This window comes from Carettochelys insculpta, chromosome 1, assembly GCF_033958435.1.
Source record: "Carettochelys insculpta isolate YL-2023 chromosome 1, ASM3395843v1, whole genome shotgun sequence".
Lineage (NCBI taxonomy): Eukaryota > Metazoa > Chordata > Testudines > Carettochelyidae > Carettochelys > Carettochelys insculpta.
The window spans coordinates 268,858,203-268,883,165 of NC_134137.1; the positions used below are offsets into that span (position 1 = coordinate 268,858,203).

The 24,963-nt window shown below is 46.7% G+C and overlaps 2 protein-coding genes across 2 annotated transcripts in view; one reads left to right on the forward strand and one right to left on the reverse strand.

Annotated features, from left to right (window-relative positions):
- WEE2 (WEE2 oocyte meiosis inhibiting kinase) overlaps positions 1-18,828 on the reverse strand; it is a 38,655-nt gene extending 19,827 nt beyond the window's left edge. The window contains exons 1-3 of the mRNA XM_075006937.1: positions 18,722-18,828; positions 15,883-16,053; positions 7,608-7,969 (exon numbers count right to left, since the gene is read on the reverse strand). Coding sequence (XP_074863038.1) covers positions 7,608-7,969; positions 15,883-16,053; positions 18,722-18,746 — 558 coding nt within the window. The 5' untranslated portion in view covers positions 18,747-18,828. The remainder of the gene's footprint in view (positions 1-7,607; positions 7,970-15,882; positions 16,054-18,721) is intronic.
- The window catches only part of DENND11 (DENN domain containing 11), a 29,469-nt gene continuing 20,119 nt past the window's right edge, over positions 15,614-24,963 (forward strand). The window contains exon 1 of the mRNA XM_075007015.1: positions 15,614-15,899. Within this exon, the coding sequence (XP_074863116.1) occupies positions 15,683-15,899 (217 nt within the window). The 5' untranslated portion in view covers positions 15,614-15,682. The remainder of the gene's footprint in view (positions 15,900-24,963) is intronic.

Consider the following 24,963-nt stretch of genomic DNA (forward strand, 5'->3'; position numbering starts at 1 on the left):
GCCTTTCAGTGGTATGGAGTATGGCTCCTGGCGAGTATTTCTTGAGGATGGGCAGCTACCTGTAGGAGAGCACAGGCCTGTCACCCAAGGTCTGAGAGAGTGAGAGATAGTTGTTCCAAGACAGTTTGTATGTTGTCACTGATGCATGAAGGCTATAAGTGACAGTCACGTTCTGTTATTTTCCTTGTTAGGTCTATCATGAGGTAGGTGACTTCTGAGTACTTTCCCCCCCCCCTTCCCAGGTGGGTAATTAAGTTTTAAGAATGCTTGATAAAGATCTTATAGGGTTTTGTCTGTCACTGGGACTGGAGCAGATATGGTTGTATCTTTGGGGTTAGCTGTAGACATAGGATTGTGTGGCATGTCCTCAAGGGAAGCTGAAGACATGTAGGTAAAAATAGTGGTTGGTGGGTTTCTGGTACAGATTGGTGTTTGACCATCATCAGTTTGTACAGTAGTGTCCAGGAAATTGATCTCCTGTGTGGAATAGTCCAGGCTGAGATTAATGTTGCGATGGAAATTGTTGAAACCCCTATGGAATTCAAGGGTTTCTTTGCCATAGGTCCATATGATCGTCAGTGTCACATAAGTAGAGGAGGGATGCTAGGGGAAGGGAGCTGAGGAAATGTTGTTCTAGGTCAGCTATAGATGTTGGCATATTATGGGGCCATGCAGGTTCCTAGAGCAGTGCTATCGACTTGAACATATAATTTTATCCCCAGATCAGAAATAGTTGTGGGAGAGGACAAAGTCACAAAGCTCATCCATCAGAGATGCCATGGCATCATCAGGGACAGAACATGCGTTTAAATGGAGTAGCATTTGAGACTAAAAATGTGGGAAAGAGCAAGTTGGTTCGGGTACAACTACACTTACTGATAATCAGCACGCTGGAGGTCAATCTTCTGGGGTTCAACTTAATATGCCTAGTGGACGCATGCTAAATTGAACTGTCACGGTGCCACTGTCGACCCTGATGCTCCTGGCAGTCACAAGCAGTGAAGGAAGGTGATAGGAAAGTTTCTCCTGTCAACCTCCTGACGTGGTGACAGTGGCAAAAATCATCGATTTTAGATACACAAATCCAGCTACCAGAACTGGGTAGCTGGAGTTGATGTTTCTAAAATTGATTTTATTTTCTAGTGTAGACCTTATCTTAAACTAGAGGTCTTTAAGTCAGCAACACCTCACAAAATACATCTTAGAGTACTAAGGAACTGGCTGTTATTTATATTATGTAGAAAAAGTGAAGTTTCAACATTTCAGCATGTATTACATTAAACTCAGATCGTGATTCCCCAATTTTAGGCCAAAAGACTTTTTAGAAAACAAAAAAGAAACCAGTACAAGAGAATAAATTTGTGCAGTAGTAGAGAGAGAAGATCAGACTATTTCAGATTCTATGGGATGCAAACATTTAACACTGGAGAGAGGGCAGAACTGTTCTAAGATCTCAAGTTAAGCCGAAGGAAGCTCCTACTCCAGCTCTCTAATGCTCCAGGGAACTGCAAGTGTCCTAACTGGTGCAAGAGAACATTGCCAGCAGGTCAGTCCTTAGGATTTAGAGAGGGGCCCTATGCAGCAGTATTAGTCTGATGCCAGCCAGGGGGGTGATTTTAAAAAATTGATTTATGGTCTTCAACACATTAGTGAAATATTTTAAAAAAAATTTTATGAGGGGTGGAGAATTTATGGCCCATGGGCTGGATTCAGCCTGTGCCTTGCTTTAATCTGACCTGTGAAGTTTGGGGCTGCCCCCCTCCCCCACCTCCACAAAGTGTGCAAGACTATGTTTGGGGGTGGGGGAGTGTACCATGACTGGGGCACCAGTGGTGGCTCTGACACTTGCAAAGGTGGGAGGCCCTAGGGCCTGATCTGGGCAAACCCAGGGCTGGATCTGATCCATGGGTCTGCCTGGTGTGGGGAGTAGAGGAAGGAAGCAACTGCCTCCCCACCCCCGCAGTGCTTTCTTTGATGTAATTGTCACCAATGGGAGCAGCAAGGAGTGGTTCTTTGCAGGGCACAGAGCCACATGTGCACATGCCCCCACCCTCCCCAGCTGCACCTGGTAAGTGCCCCTGCCCCCTCCTACAAGGGCCCCACACCTGCACCTCCAATCCATTCACACCCCCAGCACCTGCCCAGCTGGCACATCCCCTCCCCAGCAGCACTCTTCCATGCACTGAACCCCTCATTTTTGGCTCTACCCCAGAACCTGTGGGGGATTCCCCCCCCCCGCAAAGGTCTACCAGATTCATTCACCTTAGGCACTGGGGTGGAGCTTGAGGGTAGTGAGCTGAATGTCTTTTCTGCTTTTTAGTTGGGTGCTACATCTGATATTTTCATAGAATCATAGGGCTGGAAGGGACCTCAAGAGATCGTTGAGTCCAGCCCCCTGCTTCAAGCAGGATCAACCCCCACTAAGTCATCCCAGCCAGGACTAGAAAACCTCTAAAGATAGAAAATCCATCACCTTTCTAGTTATAGCATTCCAGTACTTCACCCCCACTCCTGGTGAAGTTGTTTCTCCCAATATCCAACCTACTCCTCTCCTTCTGTAACTTTAGAAGTTGTTCTTAGGTTGTTTTCCCTCCTCCCACTGGTGGGGCAGGGGGGTGGAGGAGGAGGAAGCAGGTCAGCAAGGTGTGTTTTTTAAAAAGACAGTCATTTTACATGTGGCCCTCAACCACAAAGGGTTCCCACTGGGTTTTGAAGGAAAGCAATGACTATAGACTAATACCTTAGTACATTCAGAACGTGACAGGATTTGGCAGATGCCAATTAAATGGCTTTGTTACCCCATGAATGGCTCTCCCCACCCCCGCAGACGTGGCCAGTAACTTAAGTGAAAAAGCCTGCCAGTGCTCACGAGATCCTCTCAGGAGGAAGAAAAGCCACAGAACAGGGATAGGCAGAGGCAGGTGGGTGGACAGTACAACCCAGTGAAGCCTCAAATCCTCTCCTGCCCTGCTCTGTGCATGGGTAAGGCTGGCTCTGCTGGCAAGTCAGAAGTTCAACCCAGATATCGGTTTTGTTTGCTCATCCTCATCTACACAATTAGTTTCACTATATTTGTTCCTCACCAAATCAACCATGCTGAACGAGGGGGGGGGCCTGAGTGGACATGTGACACCCCCAGAATTGTCCCAGGACCCAGCGATTTAAAAAGTGCCCAGGGCTCATGGCCCTTTAAAATTTGCCACAAGAGCCCTGAGTGGTGCACTCTACATCAGTGTTTCTTAAACTTTGAGACCACGGAACACCAAACAATATTTTTTTAATGCAGAAAACCCAAGAACATTTTCTTCAAAGAAAAAAACTTGGCAGACAAAACCCTCCCAAAATAGCAACATATACAGCTACACAAAATGAAGAAATTTAATCAGGTATCATAGCAATGAGGCAGCAACATTGCACCTGGTTTTAATAAAAAAAAATTAAAACCATCAGTGTATTTTTTCCAAATACTTGTGGCACACCTGTAAGTTGTTCACGGAACACCAGTGTTCCGGGGAACACAGTTTAAGAAACACTGCTCTACATGGCTCTGACGCAGGGGAGGCCAACCACACCTAGCCACACCCCATCCAGGGCACATAGCCATGCCTCCTTCATACCTTGCCCAGGGGCCTAGAGAAGCTGCCTGCCCCCCTGCACCAGAGCCATAATCTAGGAGAGCAATCTAAGGAAACTCAAAACCCTAAACAATAGTCCTTTGATGTCCAACAGTCCCTGGTCTACTAGCAAGCAGTGTTCCCTGTAAGCTGAGCACCTGGACAGCTGCCCTGGAGAGATGCAAGTGCCACCCAGCAGGTTAGCAGAGCACCCACAGCCACCAGTATGTGTTTCTATTGGCAGTGCACACCTGCACATGCCTTGGTGCACTTTATTGTACCCATGGATGGAAGAAGTTAGCGGGAACACTGCTGGTCAGGTGGAAATCCTGCCCCCACAGCCATAAAAAACCCACACCTGTATCTAGAAGCACGTGAGGGACTGCGCACAGTGTACTCCATGGAAGCAAGGAGCAATCTAACTGTCAGTCAATTGAGAAAGAAATATGCCATAAGATGGTGATGCTAACCAGTCTTTGAGAGTCATAGCATAAAGAGACATCTGTGCCGTTACATGCCTGTAGCCAGAAACTTCTGTAGGGTGTGCTTTTTTTGGTAAATGCAGATCACTCGCTCCACAACAGGCCTCTACCCCTCCTGTCCCCACTCCTAGCTCTCCAGCCAGCTCATCCCTAATACAGTGTAAGATTTTATAGAAGTGACCTTCTGGGATTGTGCTGTAATAATGTAAAGTGAAAAACAATACTGCAAAATATTCCTGTCTTTGATCCCCAACCCCCAACCAAACCTCCTGCCTCGAGTCCCCCCCACCCACTGCTCGGCAGGAGAAGCAGCAGAAGGTACAGAAGATGAAGAATCGGATTAAATTTAAAAAGTCCTCAGTTTGTAAATTATCAGATTTGACCTTTCAAAGCACAGAACACCCATGAAAGGGAATGTATCCATCAGTATCTACCAACTCCTGTATTAATATACTAGAGCACATTAATACTGTGTAAACTGGTGGATACAGATATAGATCCACTCCCTTTCAGGGGTGTCCTCTTTTATATGGTAACCCAATGGGTGTGGGACACATTCAATGGAGCTATAATAATTCACACCATTTGAGGATCTACATGCTGGGTATTTAAAACCCTGGGAGAATTATGGATTGCTGGCAACGCACTTGCTCTTTGGCCAATGCATCATTGTTTTATTGTTCAACCAGTACTCAACCTTTCCCCACAGATGAGTGAATTATTAAGTATTTCAAGGGGTATGTGGAGGTCTTTTGTATATCCAAGTTCTGCATTGAGAATGTTTTAATTTTGTTGATTGTTTTAGATGACACACAGATCCTCTGAAATATTAGTACAGACACAAAACTAAATAAGCTTTGATCATCACTAGTTTTACACTGATGTGCTATTGCTTTCAAAATGTGTTCATTGTGAACTGGAAGTGGCTTTCTGTTACAGGTTGAACCCCTCTAATCCAGAACTCATCTGGCAACATCCATAATTCAGCATGATTTTAGTTAGTGGGATGACCATTTATGGGTGTGGCCAAGTTTCCCATGGTCCCATGAAGTTTGTTGATAGCCACCACTCCTGACTCAGTGTTCTGTGCAGTAAGCAGTGAGTGTTGGTAATGTGCTAGACAATATTGACCTCCAGGGTTCTGGATTAGAGAGGTTCAACCTGTATAACATTTACCCTAGAAAGAGTAAGGCAGCACTCTATTTAATGCCATAGCAAGTCATTTGCAGTTAAGCCACTGTAGCAAACGTGCATGCGCACACACTATTTATGGGGCAGGGAACGTGCCTATTAATGGGCACATACTACCACTAGCAGGCAAGAGATACAGGGCTATGTCTGTTCCAGAGCCTCCTGAATTATTTTTCACCTGCTGCTAGTGCCATTTATTTTGGCCCCACAGCTCGACTGAAGAAAATCACTAAACAAGAGTTCAGCACTTCCCTGTGCACAACACGTCCAGCTGTGAGACGTGCTCTATCTCCCAGCAGCCGAGTCTCACAACTCAGTGTTGGTAGCCTTGAGGTTGCTCTAGGTCTAACGTGGAACGAGCTGCTGGTTGCTAATTTCAGACAGTTCTCTCCCCCAAGAGATTGCATCTCCTGGGAGAAAGCACCCAGGGCAGGTGCTGTAGGAACAGGCCCCTCCTGGCTATTCCCACCTGAGACTGAGGCCTGTGGGGGTGGGAATATCCCTACTTCTGTGGAGCCCCTGGCATGAGTGCTGAGAAAACCTGGAACTGGCACCTGCCAGCTCACTCTGCCCCCTTCCCCAGGAATCCCTGGCAAGGCTGGTCAGAGAGGGGGCCCCAGGTAGGAGTGGAGTGCAAATGCAAACTGGAACCCGCTCTCCCCTCCATGTATAGGCCTGGATTTACAAACACATGCAGAGAAGTCCTCTGAAGACATTGTGCATTCCAGGCCTCCAGTGCATGAGGCCAGCACCATCTATCTTATGGATATAATGTCACCTTGGACTACAGAAGGCCTCGTAAGGAGGTTTTGTGGGGTGCAAAAAAAAAAAAAAAAAAAATATCAGGAAACGCCAACATGAAGCGGTTCCATGCCAGCCCCAAGCCTGGATAAAGGAGGAGTGTTGGTCAGATGAGTGTTGATGCAGACCCCACAGAGAATGGGTGGATGATAGTCTACAGAATCTACTATATTTCCATACCAAACTAATCCACTCTGTGCTGGACAGGGTAAGATGGAAGGAAATAGTGAGGGAGGTGTCCGACACCAAACGGGCACTGACCCCACAGTGGTTGATGACAAAATCAGAACCAGAATCCATCAGGTGACGTGTGTTCCCTCTAACTTTTCTATCCATGGGCATAAGAAGTGTTGTGCACCAAGGCACGTGGGGATGGGCACCACCACCAGGAACACATGCTGCCAGCTCTAGGTGCTCTGCCAATCAGCAGGCAGGCACCAGCATCTCTCCTGGGCAGCAGCTTGAGAACTCAGCTTACAGGGAACTGTGCAAGTGACCCACTCCAAGGAGCAGCTGACGTGAATGCAAGGGAAATGCAATCTTTCATCAGTGAGCCAGAGGGTGGCAAATTAGTCCTTCAAGCACATCCTTTTCCTAGCACTGCCCCCTAAGGCTTCCTGCAATAGGGTGACCATATTTCCCTATGCCAAATACAGAACAGCTGAGGCACAGTCAGCTCCCTGGCTGCCACAGGACACCAGAACAGGGCTGCTGTCACCTGGGGGAGCTCCCCGATTGCAGGGGTGGTTGCCCTGCAGAAGGGGGTGTTCACCAGCTGCCCCATCCCATCAGGCTCCAGAAATGCTGTAGGGATGCTCCCTGGCTCCAGGGATGGTTGTCCTGTGAGATCAGCAGTGGGGCTTCCCCCAATGTGGAACCTCCCTGGCTGCCCTAGGGTAACAGCAATAGGGCTGCCACCCCACAGGAGAGCTCCCCAGCTGCTGGGAGCCTCTAGCTGCAGCGGTGGCCGTCCCATAGGGGGGAGGAGCAGAGGGGGCACTACAGTGGAGGCTGTCCTGTGGGAGGGATTGGGCAACCTTTCTGCAGTGGTCTCCCCAGCTTCGGGGACAGCTGTCCCACAGAACTAGGAACAAGTCAATAACCTCAGCAGCTGGTCTCCACATACGATTCATGCCCAAATAATTGTCTGTTTTAGCCTCAAAAGCTATTAAGACCAATTCATCTACCTGCCTGGGAAAGAGTTCTACACATAGGCCACTTTCACCACTCTAAAAAGCATCTCCTTTTACAGAGCTTAAGCTTTGTTTTAAGGGGGCGCTGCCTGGGCACACAGGATGTCCAGGAGGCTCTTAACACCAATCGGATACCTACGGTTTCTGATGAGAAACCGGAAACATACAGACTGCGCGTGAGGAAGAAGGAAGAACCAGTCAGGTAGCCACCAACCAAGCCCATTTCACTCAGGAAGCAGTGATAGCCCCTGCTTAAAAACCCACATAATCCTTGCAGTGTTATTTAACTAGGACAGTCACAAATAGCTGGAGAGACATTTCCGTACCTTGGGAGTGTGTGGGGTGTCACAAAGTTGCAGTTTCCTCCAGGTGACATAATGCAGTGGAGTCCCAGGACACTCCCAGGCAGGACTGGCATTCTTTCTCAAGGATGAAGCAGAGTCCATGGCAGGACTCACCCATGCTTTAGTCTGAGTCAGAGAGTCATCGCTTACTTTTCTCTTGGGGGTTACTATGAGAGAACTGTTAACTCGCCAGCTCTGAAAATCCCAGCCCTTCAGGGGGCTTGAGCTTTGGGGATCCTCTTCTTGTATACTACTGTCCTCTTCCATCTCATTCTCTTCACCACAGCTGGAAAAATCCAGTCTCTGGATAAGTTCATCACTCTTGTCCCAGTCATCCATGGTAACTAGAAAGACACCAGAAGAATACAATTGATACCAGCTTTTTAATTAATAGTGGTAAGAGAGGGTACTTACAACCAGGCTTGAAAATAATTCCATAACCACCAGGAGTGTCCTTATTTCAGATAAAGATATCAAATTCTAGTCTTAACCCTCAACACACACAGGCATTTATATTGATCATAACTATTATTTGACTATTGCATAAGGAAGAGACTCCTGGAATTAAAAAAAAAAAAAATTCTTTAAGGCCTTATTTTAACTTTGGTGAAACAAATCCCAGTCCCAATCTCACTTTTCTCAATAAGAATACCTCAAATAAAGTGTTACTTTGACATTAAGCCTGTGTAAATAAAATCAGGATGCAGTATAGAGGATATCCCCCTCCACCAACAGTTAACTAAATAGACTGTATGTATCTCACCACAGATTCACAAATCACATTATACTACTTGATAAACCACTCCTAGTAACTAGCACTAAGCCCTTTGCATTACAGCTCTAAGACAACACACCAGTTACATACAGATGTAAAAAGCAGAAGACACTCAAGCAGTCACCAAGTACTTTCTAGTAAAGCCCATTCCTAGCGAGAAATTACCAGCTACTGGGGCTCCCACAGCATTTATAGCCACCAGCCTGCAGCTGTATCGTTGTTAACAGGAGACAATTAGAACTCAGCATCACCTGTTTACAATCACTGGGACCAGATTTAGATGACAGCATGGCAAAGCTCACTGTCTGTAAGCAGCCCAGTAGGACACCTACCCTTTCCTATGTACCTTTTTCCTGCTTCTTAGTTCTCGTTTCTCACTCTATTTCCTAGAGATTGCATTTCGTGCAAGCGTGTCTGTTTTATTTTGTATTAGCCTGACAAGATTGGTAGCCCTCATCTTTGTCAATTATCAGTGCTTGTGTTACAGGACTAAAAGCTAAGTGTCATTTCAGAGGTCCCTATTTAGATTCATTTCTGAGTAGCACATTGTTTTGGGCAAGTGCTGTAATCCGTGTAGAGAGATTTACTAGCCTTATTTAGAATGTGCACAATACAGCTCATGCACAGCTATGGGTGTGTGTCTTGTACATTATTTTAAGTATTCTCTGAAAACTTTTGTTAGAGCTTCTGGAACTTTATGTACTGGATATGAGTGTATGTGTGTTGGTAGTATTCAGTGACAACTTGAAAATCTGTACAAAACATACATCCATAGCTGGGCATGAACTGTGCTGGTCACAACAAAAGAGCTCAGTCAAGTGCCTTTATTTAGAATGTGTTAGACCAAAGTGGGAGGGGAGCAAGAACAAGACCTCATACTGGCCTCTACAGGGTCAAGGAAAAGATTCACAATTCCCGCTTCCAAGTGCTTGAGCAGCTAAAGATGAAAGAACCTTGTTAAGCCTCAATGTACAGTGTGAGATCTCCCATCAAGGGGAGGAGTCCTTCCTCTCTCACCCAGCAATGAGACAATGGCCCTTCTCTTTGCTGCTGTCCTTAGAAACCCAGGGTTGTGTGTGCCTTGGTGAAGTGCATGTTTTTGAAGGGGAATACAGAATTTGAATGAATTGGGAACTAGACCGCAGAGGCCTTTTTTTCATTAGTGACAGTGAAAGCTGCCAGATTAGCAGGCATGAAAAGGGAGAATCCTCTAGCCAGAGAACAGGTAGAGCTTTGGCACAAGCAATGTATGTGTTCCCAAACTTGCCTCTGTCCCATCAGAGCTGCGTCTACACGTGCACGCTACTTCGAAGTAGCGGCAGTAACTTCGAAATAGTGCCCGTCACGTCTACACGTGTTGGGCGCTATTTCGAAGTTGAAATCGACGTTAGGCGGCGAGACGTCGAAGTCGCTAACCCCATGAGGGGATGGGAATAGCGCCCTACTTCGACGTTCAACATCGAAGTAGGGACATGTAGACGATCCGCATCCCGCAACATCGAAATAGCGGGGTCCTCCATGGCGGCCATCAGCTGGGGGGTTGAGAGATACTCTCTCTCCAGCCCTTGCGGGGCTCTGTGGTCACCGTGGGCAGCAGCCCTTAGCCCAGGGCTTCTGGCTGCTGCTGCTGCAGCTGGGGGTCCGTGCTGCATATACAGGGTCTGCAACTAGTTGTTGGCTCTGTGTATCTTGCACTGTTTAATGAAAGTGTGTCTGGGAGGGGCCCTTTAAGGGAGCGACTTGCTGTTGAGTCCGCCCCGTGACCCTGTCTGCAGCTGTGCCTGGCTCCCTTATTTCGATGTGTGCTACTTTGCCGTGTAGACGTTCCCTCGCTGTGCTTATTTCGATGTTGGGCTGAGCAACGTCGAAGTTGAACATCGACGTTGCCAGCCCTGGAGGACGTGTAGACGTTATTTATCGAAATAGCCTATTTCGATGTCGCAACATCGAAATAAGCCATTTCGATGTTGGCTGCACGTGTAGACGTAGCCCTAGTGGGCCTGAAGGGGCTACTTGTAGGAATAAGGGGAGGTCAGCTGAGGGTCATGCAGTCCTAGCACTCTGAGCAGACTACTAATAAAAGGGGTGGCAAGTTGGGGTGGGGGTTAACAGTGATTAAGAACTCCAGCACTTGTATGTGGGCCACTAAAGAGCTATCAGAGAATAAGAGGGTCAGTTTCTTACTATGCTGTCTGGCTAGAAGATAGCCAACTTTCCTCCTGGATGTAGATCTTGCCACAGTTATCCAAGCTTTTGTAATCTCAAGATTAGACTGTTGCCAGGAGCTCTACTCCTTACCCATTCAGAGACGCTACATCTACACTACCAGATAAATTTGATTTTATAACGCTGGATTTTATAAATTCAATTATGAGTATCTTCACTTCACACAAAATCAAGTTAGTGCTGCTACACTAGGGCCATGTCTACACTAGCCCCAAACTTCAAAATGGCCACGCAAATGGCCATTGCGAAGTTTACTAATGAAGCGCTGAAATGCATATTCAGCGCTTCATTAGCATGCGGGCAGCTGTGGCGCTTCGAAATAGACGTGGCTCGCTGCCGTGCAACTCATCCAGACAGGGCTCCTGTTCGAAAGGACCCCGCCAACTTCGAAGTCCCCTTATTCCCATGAGCAGATGGGAATAAGGGGACTTCGAAGTAGGCGGGGTCATTTCGAAAAGGAGCCCTGTCGGGACGAGCCGTGTCAATTTCAAAGTGCCACGGCCGCCCACATGCTAATGAAGTGCTGAATATGTATTTCAGCACTTCATTAGTAAACTTCGAAATGGCCATTTGCGTGGCCATTTTGAAGTTTGGGGCTAGTGTAGACGTAGCCTAGAATGGCCAAACATCAACTGTTGCAACAGTGCATTGCAGTTCCTTCAGCCCTGCATTGTGTGCTCTCCCCCTGGGCCTTGCTGCACCCCCACTGCTGGCAGTGCTCACCCTGCTGCCTGGTTCCCCAGTCCCTGCAGCTTAGGGAAGCCAGGGAACTGAACAGCGCTGGAGCCAGGTGCAGAGCTGGGCAATTTTGTGGCTCCCGCAAGTAGTAGGGAGCCAGGAACCAGGTACAGCAGCGCCATCAGTTTCCCAGGTCCCCACCACTTGCAGGAGCTGGGAAACTGACTGGGGCTGCAGTGCTAGTCAGTTCCCAGCTCCAGGGAGCGGTGGGCTGCCGGCAGCCAGGTGCAGCAGTGCCTGCAGTTTCTGGACTCCCCTTCACTTACAGGAGCTGGGAAACTGACCTGCACTGCTGTGCTGGTCAGTTTCCTGGCTCCTGCAAGAGGCAGGCAGCCAGGAACCAGGTGCCACAGCACCAGTCAGCCTCTGGAGCCTAATTAATTTGATTCAAATACATGGTGCTTCCACATCAGCTTTCATTCTGTTAAATTCGAACTTGATGCTACACCCATGTGGTTGCAATGATATTATGCTATTGATATTAGTGCTCCCTAAATCTATCAAATGGTATTTATAGTGAGGACAGTCACTTAGTACAATCAAGCTAACTGCCTTAAATTCGAATTTATTTTGTAGTGTAGACAGCCTGAGGCTGGCACAGAACACCAGGGCTTATTTTTTGAATGAGACATTTTGCTGGGAGCATGTTACAACAGTGCTCTGGGATAGGCCATGGCTGTCTATTGGTCTTTGGGGGAAGCTTAAGGTATTGGTCATGACCAACAAAGTCATAAATGGCCTGGGACTGGTCTACTTGAAGCATCACGTCTTTCCTAGGCCACATCTGGGTGCCAGAGCTGTATCCCCCACAAATTAGACAGCTAACAGGATTTTCTTTGTAATGGCACTCAAAAGTAAAGAGTCTGCAACAACTTAGATTCAGTGACCTTTTGGGTATGCTCTCAAAGACACCTATTTGGGAAGGGGTTTGGAGAGGGATCAAGATATGCTTCCCAGAAGGGTGAAAGGCCAGAATATAGGCATCTGGCTGGCTGAGTTCTTGTGAAATTACAATTTTAATGCTGTGCAGGAAGAGAGGTTCCAATGTGTTATTAATGATGTGCTAGGGTGATTAGAACTGGAGCTGGACTCTTTTACTTTAAATCTAAGTGAATACATAAATAATTTCTAGTCACTATTAACTAGCTATGAATTAGTGACCTAGAGTGAAAAAACCTCATTTCCCCCTTTTCAGTGTCCTGGCTCCCAAACCACTCCATCCCTATATCATATAGGGCTTTACTGAAGAAACTGTATAAAGAGGATACTTGCATGTGACTGGAAGAAGTGGGAGGACAGGAAGGCTTGTGGCTGCTTTTTGTTTCTTTTTACCATATAAAGGGTATATAAAAGAATGTTTTCCTTTTTCTTTTTGTGATATGTTAAAAATAACAAGCCTTGACTTCCTGTTTTGCTGGAGAACTCTTCAGCAGACAGTACAACTGGCTAAGAGATTTATCAGCATTCAGTTAGACATACAGAGATATCTGAATGTTTCAAACACTTTTTGCCCAATTCCTTTTCAATTACTGTATTTGAATTAAATGCATTACCAGAAACAACAACATAGAGGACAAGTTCTCTCCAGTCATAATTCTCTTTGTTTTAATGAAGCCACTCAGAGAATTTGGCCTTGAGTTTTAAACTGTATGGATGTCTAAAATTACTTCAGCAGCTCTGAATGTACTCAGGTTTCTATTTCTTAAGTAATTATAATTCCTTTAGTCTTGGAAGGATTTTTTCCAGACAAAACCAAAACTCAATATTTGATATTTCTATTATGAAAAAAATGTAATTGTCCACACTTGTCCCTGGCCCAGCAAGCACTTCAGCATGTGCTTAACTTTATGTAAGCAGTCCTGTTGCAGTCATTGGGACACTTGGAGCATAAAGCTAAGTATGTGTGTAAATATATGTATGACTGGCCTTTCTTTAAGCTTTATTCAGCAGCAAAACAAGCTGCTTTCTTTCCCTTTTACAAGTCACCTTTAACAGAAAATGCGATAGGCTAAATACCACATGCTGCTGCAATGTATAGCCCTACTAAGTAAACTTGCACATCCGTTTTGTGGAACAAACTTGCACCTTTGCAATACTGAATCTACCTGATCTGAAGTTCATAGCAGCTGGTTGCTTCTTGATCAATTTGAAAACCCAAAGTCACCTGTGACCCCTATGAATCACGAGCTTTTAAAGGGTGTATTGCATATCTATAGCAGCTCAATAGAGGAAAAATACTTGGGCTGTTAAGAACTTTGACAAAACCTGCTTCCTTTTAGTTGGGCTGCTTAATTGAGTAATCCCATTAATCAGAAATTCTCCAACCCTGTGTCTACACGTGGCCCTTCCTTTCGAAAGGGACATGTTAATGAGCAGGTTTGAAAGTTGCTAATGAGGCACTAATGAAAATGCAGTGCATCATTAGCATAATGGCAGCCATGGCAATTCAAAAATGCAGCTTTTCAAATTGCACACTGCCTGTGGAGATGGGACCTTCTGAAAGGACCCCCTTAGTTTTTGAAAGCTCTTCTTCCAATCACCAGATAGGAAGACTCATGCACTAAGCTCCCGATATCCCAAGTTTGGTCCCACAGCAGCTGACCAGGGTCTGTTGGCATTACTCTTGCATTAGCCACATTAACTTCAATAGATATATATTAATACAAAAGTAACCAGACTAGATATAAGGAGTGTAAACAGTGCTCAGTGTTAAGTATAACACAGAAGGGCTATGTCTACCCTAGCATTCCTCTTTTGAGGGAGGTATGCAAATGATGAAAAAATAAAAATGCAAATAAAGATTTGCATATCTGGCACCTCATTTGCATATTTTTTCAAATGGGTTTCTTTCTAAAGAAGAAAAGCAGTACAGATGTGGCTCTTTTGAAGATCAACCCTGTTTTGGAAGGAACCCTTAGTCCTGACTCTCTGCTGCCACCCTGACAAAAGCAGGAAACAGCTCCTGTCAGGCGCACCAATCATGTTAACCTGAGACACATGAAACTTGGTTGCACGTATCTCAAGGGTTTACTGTCGTCTCAGTAGAGAAACTGACTTGTCCAAATCCAAGCCACTGGACAGCCTGCAATTTTTCTACTCTTGGGGTATCAACAGTCATCACTAAATTGTGGCCGCATCTGCGTGCATTAGGAAATTAACAATATAGATTGAATTTCCCATGAGAAACTGACCTTAATCCATGAGGAAAAAGGATGATAATTTAATTTCCTTTGGCTACGTCTACACTTGGCCAAAATTTTGAAAGGGCCATGCTAATGGCCAAATAGGAGAATACTAATGAGGTGCTGAAATGAATATTCAGCACCTCATTAGCATGCTTCCGGCCACAGCACTTTCACAGTGCCATGTTTCAACTGTGCACAGCTTGTCTGCATGGGGGCCTTTTTCAAAGGATCCTGCAAACATCGGAATCCCCTTGTTCCTAGCGGCTAGAACCTCTGTGAAGAAAAACTAACATACTTCTAAGTAATGGCACCTGAAACAATGGGAATGGAGAAAATGGTATCAAAATTACAATATAATTAAAACAATTCTCAACAATACCTGAGTAGCATCATGCCACCATACAGAATTTACTTTTTCTTATGCACACCCAATACATCTAATCCATCCAGGACTGTGGGTTGCCAGCCGCTTTTCACTTGCAGACCCCTAAACCATTTCAAGGGGAGGCAAGGCTAACACTCTGCAAATCTTGAAGCAGAATGACGCCCAGGCTGGGTCAAACCAAAGGTCCATCTAGCACAGGCCCCAAGCTAAAAACCACTACCTCTAGGACCCCCAGCCTGCACTGATGGCCCCCCCGCTTCAGCCCACTCAGGCAAAGCAGCTGCAAGGGGCAGGGTGTCGGCGTGCCAGGGCTGTCCTTTTAGGTCTACGGCGCTGGGCTCCGGGGGGGAGGGTCCCTAGACCCCCTCCCCAGCGGGGCCTACCACGTAAGCTACGTGACCAGGCGGGGGCACACACCCACCAAGGCAAAGGAGAGCGCAGGCGGGACCCAGCCGCCCTCCCCGCTGCGCGTCGACGCGCTCCCCAGCTGCAGGCACTGAAGAACGCTCAGCCCGCCGCTGCCCCGCGGCCTCTCCAAACACCCCCCGCCCGCGCCCCCGCCGGAAGCGCACGATCACGTGACTCACTACCAACGCTGGCCCGAACGGGCGGCGCGATAGAGCCTTTTTTCACAGGCCGGAAGCCCCGCCCCCGAGCGGGACAAGCCCCGCCCCCTGCCCCCACGGCCCCCCCGCCCCCTGTCTCCGGGCCGCCCGGCTCTCGGCGGCGCAGTCGGCGGGCCGGGGCCATGGGCGAGCCGGCGGACGAGGCGCCGCTGCTCTTCTGGGCCGAGGGCCCTGCGGTGTCGTCTCCGCCGCCCGCGCCGGAGCGGGGCGGCTGGAGCCCGGCCCCGGGGGGCGACGCGGCGTGGGGCGGCCGCGGGGAGCTGCGGCGGGGGCCGGAGGCGGACGCGGACGCGGACCAGATCGTGGCGGTGTTCGTGGTCACCTTCGACCCGCGCTCCGGTAAGGGCGGCCCGGCCCGCGGGGATGTGCGCCCCTGCCCCGCCGGGCTGCGCAGCCCGCCACCGCCGTGATGAGCTGTCGGGCCTCGGCAGGTGCCCGGGAAAACGCTGCGGCCGCCGCCACCGCCTCCTTGTTCTTCGCCCCGGTCGTGTGCCTGTAGGGGAGGAGACAAGTGTCAGGGGGGTAGTTATGTTAGTCTGTATCTGCGAGAGCAACAAGCCGTCCTGTGGCACCTGAGAGACTGACAGATATTTTGGAGTATGAGTATCTGACGAAGCGGGTCTTTGCCCACAAAAGTTTATGCTCCAAACTATCTGTTAGTCTGTAAGGTGCCATAAGACCTGCCGCTGTTTTTTTAAGGGAGGAGAGACACCGTGGGACTCCAGCTTCTCCTGCCCCACCATCAGGCGGAGCAGCCTGGCCATTGCTGTCAGGAGTCGGGAAAGCTGGGGCAGGGCCCCAGGTAAAGGCTGCCTGCTCTTCTGGCCGCATCCCCCTCACCTTTCTGCTCCCTATCTTCGTGGTATGTCTGCAGGGGAGGAGACACAATGTGGGAATCATGCTGCTCTTCCTCCCCCATCCCCACACACTTGGGTTGAGCAGCCAAGTCATCCCTATCATGAGTTGGGGCTGCTTCAACAGGTCCTTTCTCAAGAGGAATGGGAAGATTTTTATTGTAGCAAACGTTTGGAAGTCAAGTTACAGGAGGAGTTGAGTTTAAAAGGTAGCCAGGGGATAAGGAATCCAGGGAGAAGTTTTGGGTTGGTGGAAGAGTACAGGGATCGGTGTGTGCAAATGCTTTTCATATAGCATGAGATGGCACACCTCACACACCTAGCGCTTATGCCTGCCCGAGAATGAGGGACAAGCTGTGTAAGAATCTCTTTCCAGCTCCTCTCCTCTCCGCAGCGTGGTCATCACTGTTGTGAACTGTGTGTGTGGGGAGGGTTCAGCAGGTTCCCAGAAAACAGTGCTTTCAGAAAACATTGTTGCTTTCATCCTCATTTTTTAAATCCTCCCCATCACTCACTGATCACAGATCAGCATCCATTTATGTGATGACCTGAGTCTTTTCCTACAGCTTTCTCTCAGAGGAAAATGCAGGTCTTGTTCTTCCCACAGGTGTTTTATTAGTAGTAGTTTGAGGCAAGTCATGGCGGCCTGACCCATCACAGCCTGGCTATTAGCAACCATTTGCTACACATACAGTCTATTAGTTGGTGATGAACATAGGCATGATTGCTACAGTATCTGACCACTTCCTTGCATTATATTTGCCAAGTATAGTGCAACAAAATGCTAGCTACTTCCGTTCATGCAACTTTTGAGATTTGTGTTGCTTTCCCGTCCCCATTTGTGACGTGTGCAGATTAAAAACACTCTGCTTTTCTATAGCACCTTTCTTTTAGGAATCTCAAATGCTTTACATAGTGTAAGGAATTAAGCCTCTCAGAATTCCTGTGAAATATGTGGTGTAGAAAGGATGAGGAAACAAGCCAGAGAGGCATTCTTGTTTGATGACCATGTAGCAAGTCTGTGGCTAACCTGGCATAAGAATTCAGGATCTTTGACTTCCATTCTCATTAGGGTTCATTGCCTTTTTACTAATTCTGTATCTCTGGGGAGTGGGAGGAGAATGTATGTGTGCAGGTAGGTGTATTGCCACATCAAAATAAGCAACTGGGAGAAGAAAGCATATGAGAAATAGGGGTGTTAGCATTAGGATTTAATTTGCTGTTAGTGCAGGAGGGTGCTACCAGAATAATATATTATCTCAGTGGTGTTACATCAAGGGGATAGGGTTAGCATGCCAAATAAATCAGATGTTAAATATGATTAAAATCAGATTAAGTAAGCCTCAGTTTTCCTAAAACTCCCTCTGCCATTTTGTGAATAGGCAGTTCGACCTACAGAGTGAAAAGCGGTTCTGCAGAAGCTGTGACATTCTTCCACCAGTGTGCAAGTACTGGGTATTTGGGGGTAACATACCAATGCACCTAACTTTGGTGCTGGTTTTATCTGCTGTGGAGGGTAGTACATAAATGCTTCCACTTATTCAATGTAACTCACAGGGAAATATTGCAAATAGGATGTAAGCAGAAGGTCAAATTGACCTCTCTTGTCCACTTGTGACTTTTTGAAGGAGGAAAACAATCATACTTTACACTGCTCTACAACAAATAACTATAGAAAACTAGGTCCAGTAGCTATAGTTATTGCTACAATTATGTCGCAGAAGTCATGAAAGCTGTGATTTCCAGAGACCCAGGGGAAGCAGGGCTGGAGCTGGCAGCCGGCAGCGCCCCCAGCAGGGGCCCCACAGCTGGGGCCTCCAGGAGCTCCCAGCTGCTGAGCGGAGTGAAGACCCTAAAGCCCCAGTAGCTCTGGGTGCTGGATGTTTCTTCCTCCCCATTTTGTCTGGGTTATTTTTTTGTAAAATATCAGTTCGTGGCTTCCATGAATTGTTCTTTATTACCTGTGACTTCTCTGTGACTTTTACTAAAATGCCTCTGACAGAAATCTTAGCTGTAGCAACAGTATTTGTATGGAAGAGGTGAATTACCTCCCTTGGTGGACATTTAGAGCATTGACTTATGCTACTTCTTGGTGTCTGCTGAACGGGCCTCAGGTGGCACATGACCAGGATTCGTCACTCAATGTGGTCTGCTAGTTGGATTATGATTTTTTATTATTATTGTTATTCCCTGGCTTGGGCTGGATGCTGATGGGGAGTGGGATGTAAACACTGATCCACACATCCTGACTTCTGTTGGCTGAACCCAACAAATCCCAGCTCCACTACATACTTATTGGAGTCATACCTGTCTGCAGTGGGGATGCCAGCATTCTTTTTTTGGTGCTTAAGAGATCAATGTTGTTTTTCCAAGGGGTGGTGAATTTATCTCTTAATTGCCTTTCATCACATGCTTTGGATCTTGCTCAGTCTTGCACAAACATGGCATAATTCTCTTCTGTTATTGACCTAAGTAAGCAATGCTGAATCATGAAACAGATTACAGAAAATGTTAACACCTTTACTGCTAGCCAACTACTGCATTTGCTGTTGTCCATTATTCCTGCTCAAAGGTTGGAGACTGCTTACCATATGTATTCACATATGCTGAGCTGCTGCTTTAGGGTCTTGGAGAGCATCCAACACTTACGTATATGCTTGGGCATGCAGTTCAGGTTGTGATCTCTCCCTTTCAGTCATCAGTGACTGGCTTCTTGTGGCTTTATTCTCAGCGGGCCAGGGAGGGCTATATCAGAAGGACTGGCTCAAAGAAGTAAGTTTTACACTGGGCTGTGAATAGACTGATCTGGGTATCTTGATCTTATCTGGCAGTGAGTTTTGGCCACTTGCCAAGGAAATTTGGTCTCCTTCACGTGCAAGAATTGCTTTTGAGGTTGACAGTTGTCCGATAATACCCCAGGAACCTGGCTCTCATGGGAGTTTGTGATGAAGGCACCTGCTTCCTCTAAGCTCCTGGGATGATGGACTCCCTGCTCTGCCCTATACCCCATCTGCTTTCCCCCAAGCCTCTGTCTGGCTCTACATCTTCCCACTCCCTGCTCTGCCCCTGTCCCCATGCTGGGTCTTCCTTCTCAGTTCTTCCCAGTCTCTGGGCATGCCTTTTCCTTCTCCATTCCCTTTGCAGCACCAGTTGCATGTCATGGAGCAGCTAACAGGGACAGGCAGGAGGGCACTGGGCAGGAGGGGAAGGACATGATCAATGGTGCTATGAGAAGACAAAAGGCACTTGGGGGAAGTGGAAAGCTGGCTGCTCGTGGCTGCTAAGCACCTACCAACTCTTTTTTCTGCAAGTGCTCCAGTCCCAGAGCACTCTGAATTGGTGCCTGTCGGTCATCAGCACGCAGGGTGTGATGATCCTATGGATACCTTGTTCCAAGCTCCTGGGGGGCTCAGAAGGTCAAAACAACTTATTCTTTCCTGTGGCTTGGGTAGGCAGCAGCAATTATCCATTCATGTCTAGATTTGATAGTCAGCACTTAGCCACAGCAGTGAGCTGGTGAATGTCCCTCCCCTGCTGAAAGAACAGGATGGTCAGCTATCTTGTGCATCATCCTTTGTGCCTAGTGATCACCGTCTCATACAAATGTTTGCCTTAGTTAAAGAAGGATGGCCCATATGTCCCATCAGAAGTCCTGATGTGATTCAGTCTGCACCAGGGATCCCTGTGTTTGCATTGACGTGGCTGAGAAAGAGTCATGTCTGCATAGCTGTTCTAATCTCTGGAGGTTGGGTATGTGATAGGACTTGAGAGCAGGTCGACTGGAGTCAATTTGAGCGTTCCTGACACGATGTTCATTGCATTGTTGAGTTCAGTAACAAGGAGTGTAATGTGCCAGTGTGTCTCAGAACTGTACAAGTATTCAGCCTCCAAATATACCAAGGCAATCATTGCAGGTCCCTGACTGGAGTCCCAAGATATTCTGGCCAATTTCCTGGTAAGTGCAATAAAAGACCTGGCCTTATTGTGGGTGCTCTCGTTGTGTTGTTGCAAGATCAAACTCTTGTGCAGTGTAGCCCTGAAATACTTTGGATTAGTCTCCTAGCTGATGTGCTCACAGAAGAACTGCACATTGAGTTTAACCATTGTATTGTTCAGATGGAAAGTGGTCACCATTTTTGGGAGTGGAGTGGAGGGGTGGGGGGTGGTGGTCAGGCTTAAGTTTGCAGTGTTTGAAATAATGAGCCACTGTGCTGAGATCTCAGGTTAGGGTGCAGCTAATAATATAAGGGCTTGTGTGTTAAACAGCTAGGGCAATGTTATCTGCATATATGAATTTCTTCCACTCCGTGGCTGGCGTATCTGCAGTGTATAGATTTAAAAAAGAGTATTGAGGCTAAGATGGATACCTGAGGCATGCCTGAGTTATAAGAGTCCTTGATCTACTGATCTGGCCATTAAGGTGTGTACCTTAAAGCAGCGGACCACACTCATTGCTGCCAAGAGATGGATCATTTGCTGGCAGCAAATGATGCGAGAGGTCTGGAGGAGGAGGCCCCTTCTCCAGACAGTGGTGTATGCTGAGGACAAATCAACAAGGGTGATCCCTATCTTCAATTTATGCTGGAATCCTGCCTCATTGTGGCTGGTGAATGAAGCTACTTGGTCACAGCAATTCCTCTTTAGGTGATATCCTGCCAGCTGTGCTGGCTGGATGTCTTCAGTAATACCAAACAGATGGCAGAGCAGTGCCCATTCTCTGCACTTCCTTGTAGGTGAAAGGAGAGAGGTGGTAGCTGGCTGCATTCTCTTGGAGATTTCCCAGATATCTATGTGTGTCTGTATAAAGTGTCACATCCTCATCTATCAGGTTCTTCAGAAACTCTGGAGGAATGTCATCAACCACTGCAGTTGTCAGAAACCAAAAGATGGACAGCACAACGATTTCCCCAAAAGAGGATTGAGAGGAGAGTGGGGATTCCTCCAGGCATTGCTGAAGGTTTTGGTGGAATTTCAGCAGGACCTCCTCGCATGTAATTTTGTCTGTCAGTTTCTTACTGTTAGAAAGATGTTATTGGACATCATGTTACTGGCTGGGATCTTCCAAGTGGCTGCAGAGGATGTCTTGTGGCTCAAATGGGTGAAATCAAGGTTTTTAGCAGTCTCTGTCTACCCCTCCACCTACACTGAATTCATGAACTCAGACAGCCCAATGGCTTTAGCTGGGTTGCTGCCCCTTTCGTATTCCCACAGGAATATGATTGTTTTGTCCAAAATGGGGTCAGAGCTTTGTAGTGACTGTGAAGTATGGACTTTTTGGCAGTTAATTTTAGCACATTTGTAAGACAGCTGAAGTTCTTAAGTATCAGTTTGAGCCATGGAGTCCAATTTTGTGCTTCCAAAATGTATTCAGGCAAATCAGCCTGGTGGAAATTCAAGTGAGGCTTTGGCACTGACTACAGAAGGGGCACTTCCTGGCTGATCTTAGAGGATAATTGGGTGATGTTGGCTTTGCAGGAAGTGACTCAGGATGGTTCTTGTAGCCAGTGGGATATCTGTTCTGTTATGGGTCACAAAACACAGGTCAGAGTTATGACCCATTGTTCGCTTTGCAGACTGAAAAGATCTGGACTTCTTCAGATCATAGTGCAGGTGGATGTCTTTGAGGGAGGCCTGTTCTGTTTGTTTTCCGACTGCGTCATTTGTTACATATATCAAGTCTTCTTGATGGCTGTTAAAAGTGCCTAGGTAGATCACTAGATGAAGCAGGAAAGATGGGATCAGGCCATGTGATGTTAGGTGACCTATATTTACTATAGAGACAGTCCTGATTCTAACCATGTTGATGATTCTTCCAGAACTTACACATTGTCCAATCACTTTTGCACGTACGCTGCTTGCCCATGTTTTGGATGGTTGACAGCAGTGATTTTGGCATAGCCACAGATTTTTATGTCTGGCAGTGCTACCTTCTTGTACATGTGTTTCATGGAGGGACACGACGTCAATGGGATGGTTGTTGAGGGTCTTCGAGAGGTAATCTGCTTTCTCCCTGTACATCTCTTCTATATTAATATGATATATTTGGAGGTCTCGCTGAGCCTTTTTTTTTCCCCCTCTTGAAAAGGGTGGCTTGAGGAAATATAATGCTTGCAACTTTCCTTGGAAGGTCAGTAATGCAATACCTAGTGGCCAGTTGACAAGACTGGTACATTCTTTGTTGAAGAGTGTTTGCAGGCATGGACATAGAACAGACATAAAAAAACTCCAGATACGCAAACCTGTCAGCCAGTGCTTTAGTGGAGTGGGCCATTCTGTGAAAGATCTGAAAGTTTGTGTTCTATTGAAAAGGGACTTTAACAACCGACTACAGAGGGAGTGCTCAGAACTAACATTCATATTCAAATTTGGCACATTAACACATGGTTTGAACAGGGACAGCAATTCCCTGACCCATTATAAGGACTCTTTTACATACTTTGATGTTTTATCTAACTCTTAACTCCCCACCACCACCCTTCTGAGTTGCCAACCTTGATAACAACTTTTGGACCTCTGTGCTTTATATATTGAGTCTGTTCTGGTAAGGCTATGATGTGAAGAAGTGGGTCTGTCCCACAAAAGCTCATCACCTAATAAATTATCTTGTTAGTCTTCGTAAAATGCTACATGACTGCTTTATTGTTTTGGTAGAATACAGCCTAACACAGCTATCTCTGTCACTAAGCCTAGAGGTTGTGAATGCTTAGATCACCAAAATCCAAACTCAAAAAGAATAGCCACAAGTGGTCATATTGTCAGCTGGAGAGGGAAGAAGGGGGTATTTTTTGTGTGGCTTTACTGGTCATCAAGACACAATAAGCACAAAATAAAGAGAAGGGCTGCTGTGGGATCTTTCAGACTAAACAGGGGTGCAGTCTCACTTTTTTTATTTTGAGGGGCATTTTCGTCGAACTTGTCGGTGTTTGGCATCGTGGAATGCTGTATGCAGTGCTGGCTGCCCTGCTTTGGTTTCAGACGGCACTATCTAAAAGAAATCAGAGGAGGTGGTCAGATTTTGTCTCTTGCTACTCATATGACCTTAGGGGGCAGCTAACCATCTTGTATGTTCTGGTCTGGCTATGGTCTGAAGAAGTGGGTCTGTCCCACAAAAGCTCACCTAATAAACTATTTTGCTAGTCTTTAAAGTGCTACTTGACTGCTTTTTGTTTTGGTAGTGTATTCTCAATGATACTGTAGTTTGAGAAGGCTCCAGGCCTTCCAGTGATTTTTGCCTGGCCAGACTACTGGTCCTACTGCAGGATCCAGCCTAAAAGTGAACCAGTAAACCCTTTCCAAAAATCCAATTCCCCATTATTAAGCTGGCTGTTTTTTGTTTGTTTTGTTTTCCATATTGAGCTGACCCTGATTCAGTTTCCCTTTCTGGTTCTTAGGCACTAGAACGGTATTGCCATATTGTGTTGCAGCACTCTAAAAGTGTGTTCATGAACAGTCTGATCTTTGCGTTAGTGTCAAGCCACCCTCACCGCCACAAACAGATGCCTGCTTTAATAAAGAGGCTAAATGCTGGTGTTACAGTGGCTTCTGGGAGCATCCAAAAATAAGAGGGATGCTGCAGAAAATTACGAGGGAAACTTGGATTCATTGATTCCAGAAGCTGGTAATGCTGTTTTCTGATTTATCTGGGAGCTGGCAAACGGTTTATAAAAGATCTTCAAGGAACCAGTGAGCTTCTTTGAAGCCAGTCATTGCGTTCTAAAGTTGTGTGGATGCTACTTGCGATGTCCTCCCCAGCCTGGGAGCTGATTTGTGTACAGTTAAAGAATGGGAAAGGCCATCTGCTCTCCGAGAGATTTTTCCCTTCCCCCTCCCTTCTTTCTGCCTGCAGTTATGCCTGTACCTGTGGAAAGTGGCTCCTTTATTTGCTCTAGTGTCTCGCCTGACCGATTCTTATCTTTTTGCATGCTGTGTGATTGCCACGTCCTCGCAGAAGGCGAGGTGGTGAGAGGGACTGCACAGGATCACAGTTGTTGGTGGCTAATGTTCTTTTTAAGGGACAGAATGATGCTAGAAAACAGTCTCAGAGAGGTAGCTGTGTAAGTCTGTAGTTTCACAAATAACAAGCAGTCCTGTAGCATCTTAAATTTGTTAGTCCGGAAAACGGTGCATTCAGATGTGGGCATGGTGATCTCCAGTGGTTAAGGCATGAGACAGGACAGGGTTGCAGGTCCTTTTGCTCTGCCACTGACCTGCTTATGAATATGGGTGTATTACTTAACCCATCTGCAAAATGGGGATAGTACTTTCCAACCCCCCCATAGTATATAAGGCTTAACTAATTGAAGATAATTTCACTGTAAGGTGCTGTGGGATGGCAGCCTATTACTATTAAAATATGCAGCTTAAGATAAGTAGTTGACTCATGCTGAGCATTAGACTTTCAATTGGGGTGGAAAGAGGAACCTGTGGGAGAACTTGGGAACTTGCCCTTGACCGCAACTTGTTGTCGAGGGAGCCCTCAGCTACTTTCTTAACTCGTCAGGGAAGGATTTTTTTTTTTTTTTTTTTTTTTTTTAAGTTATACATATAGT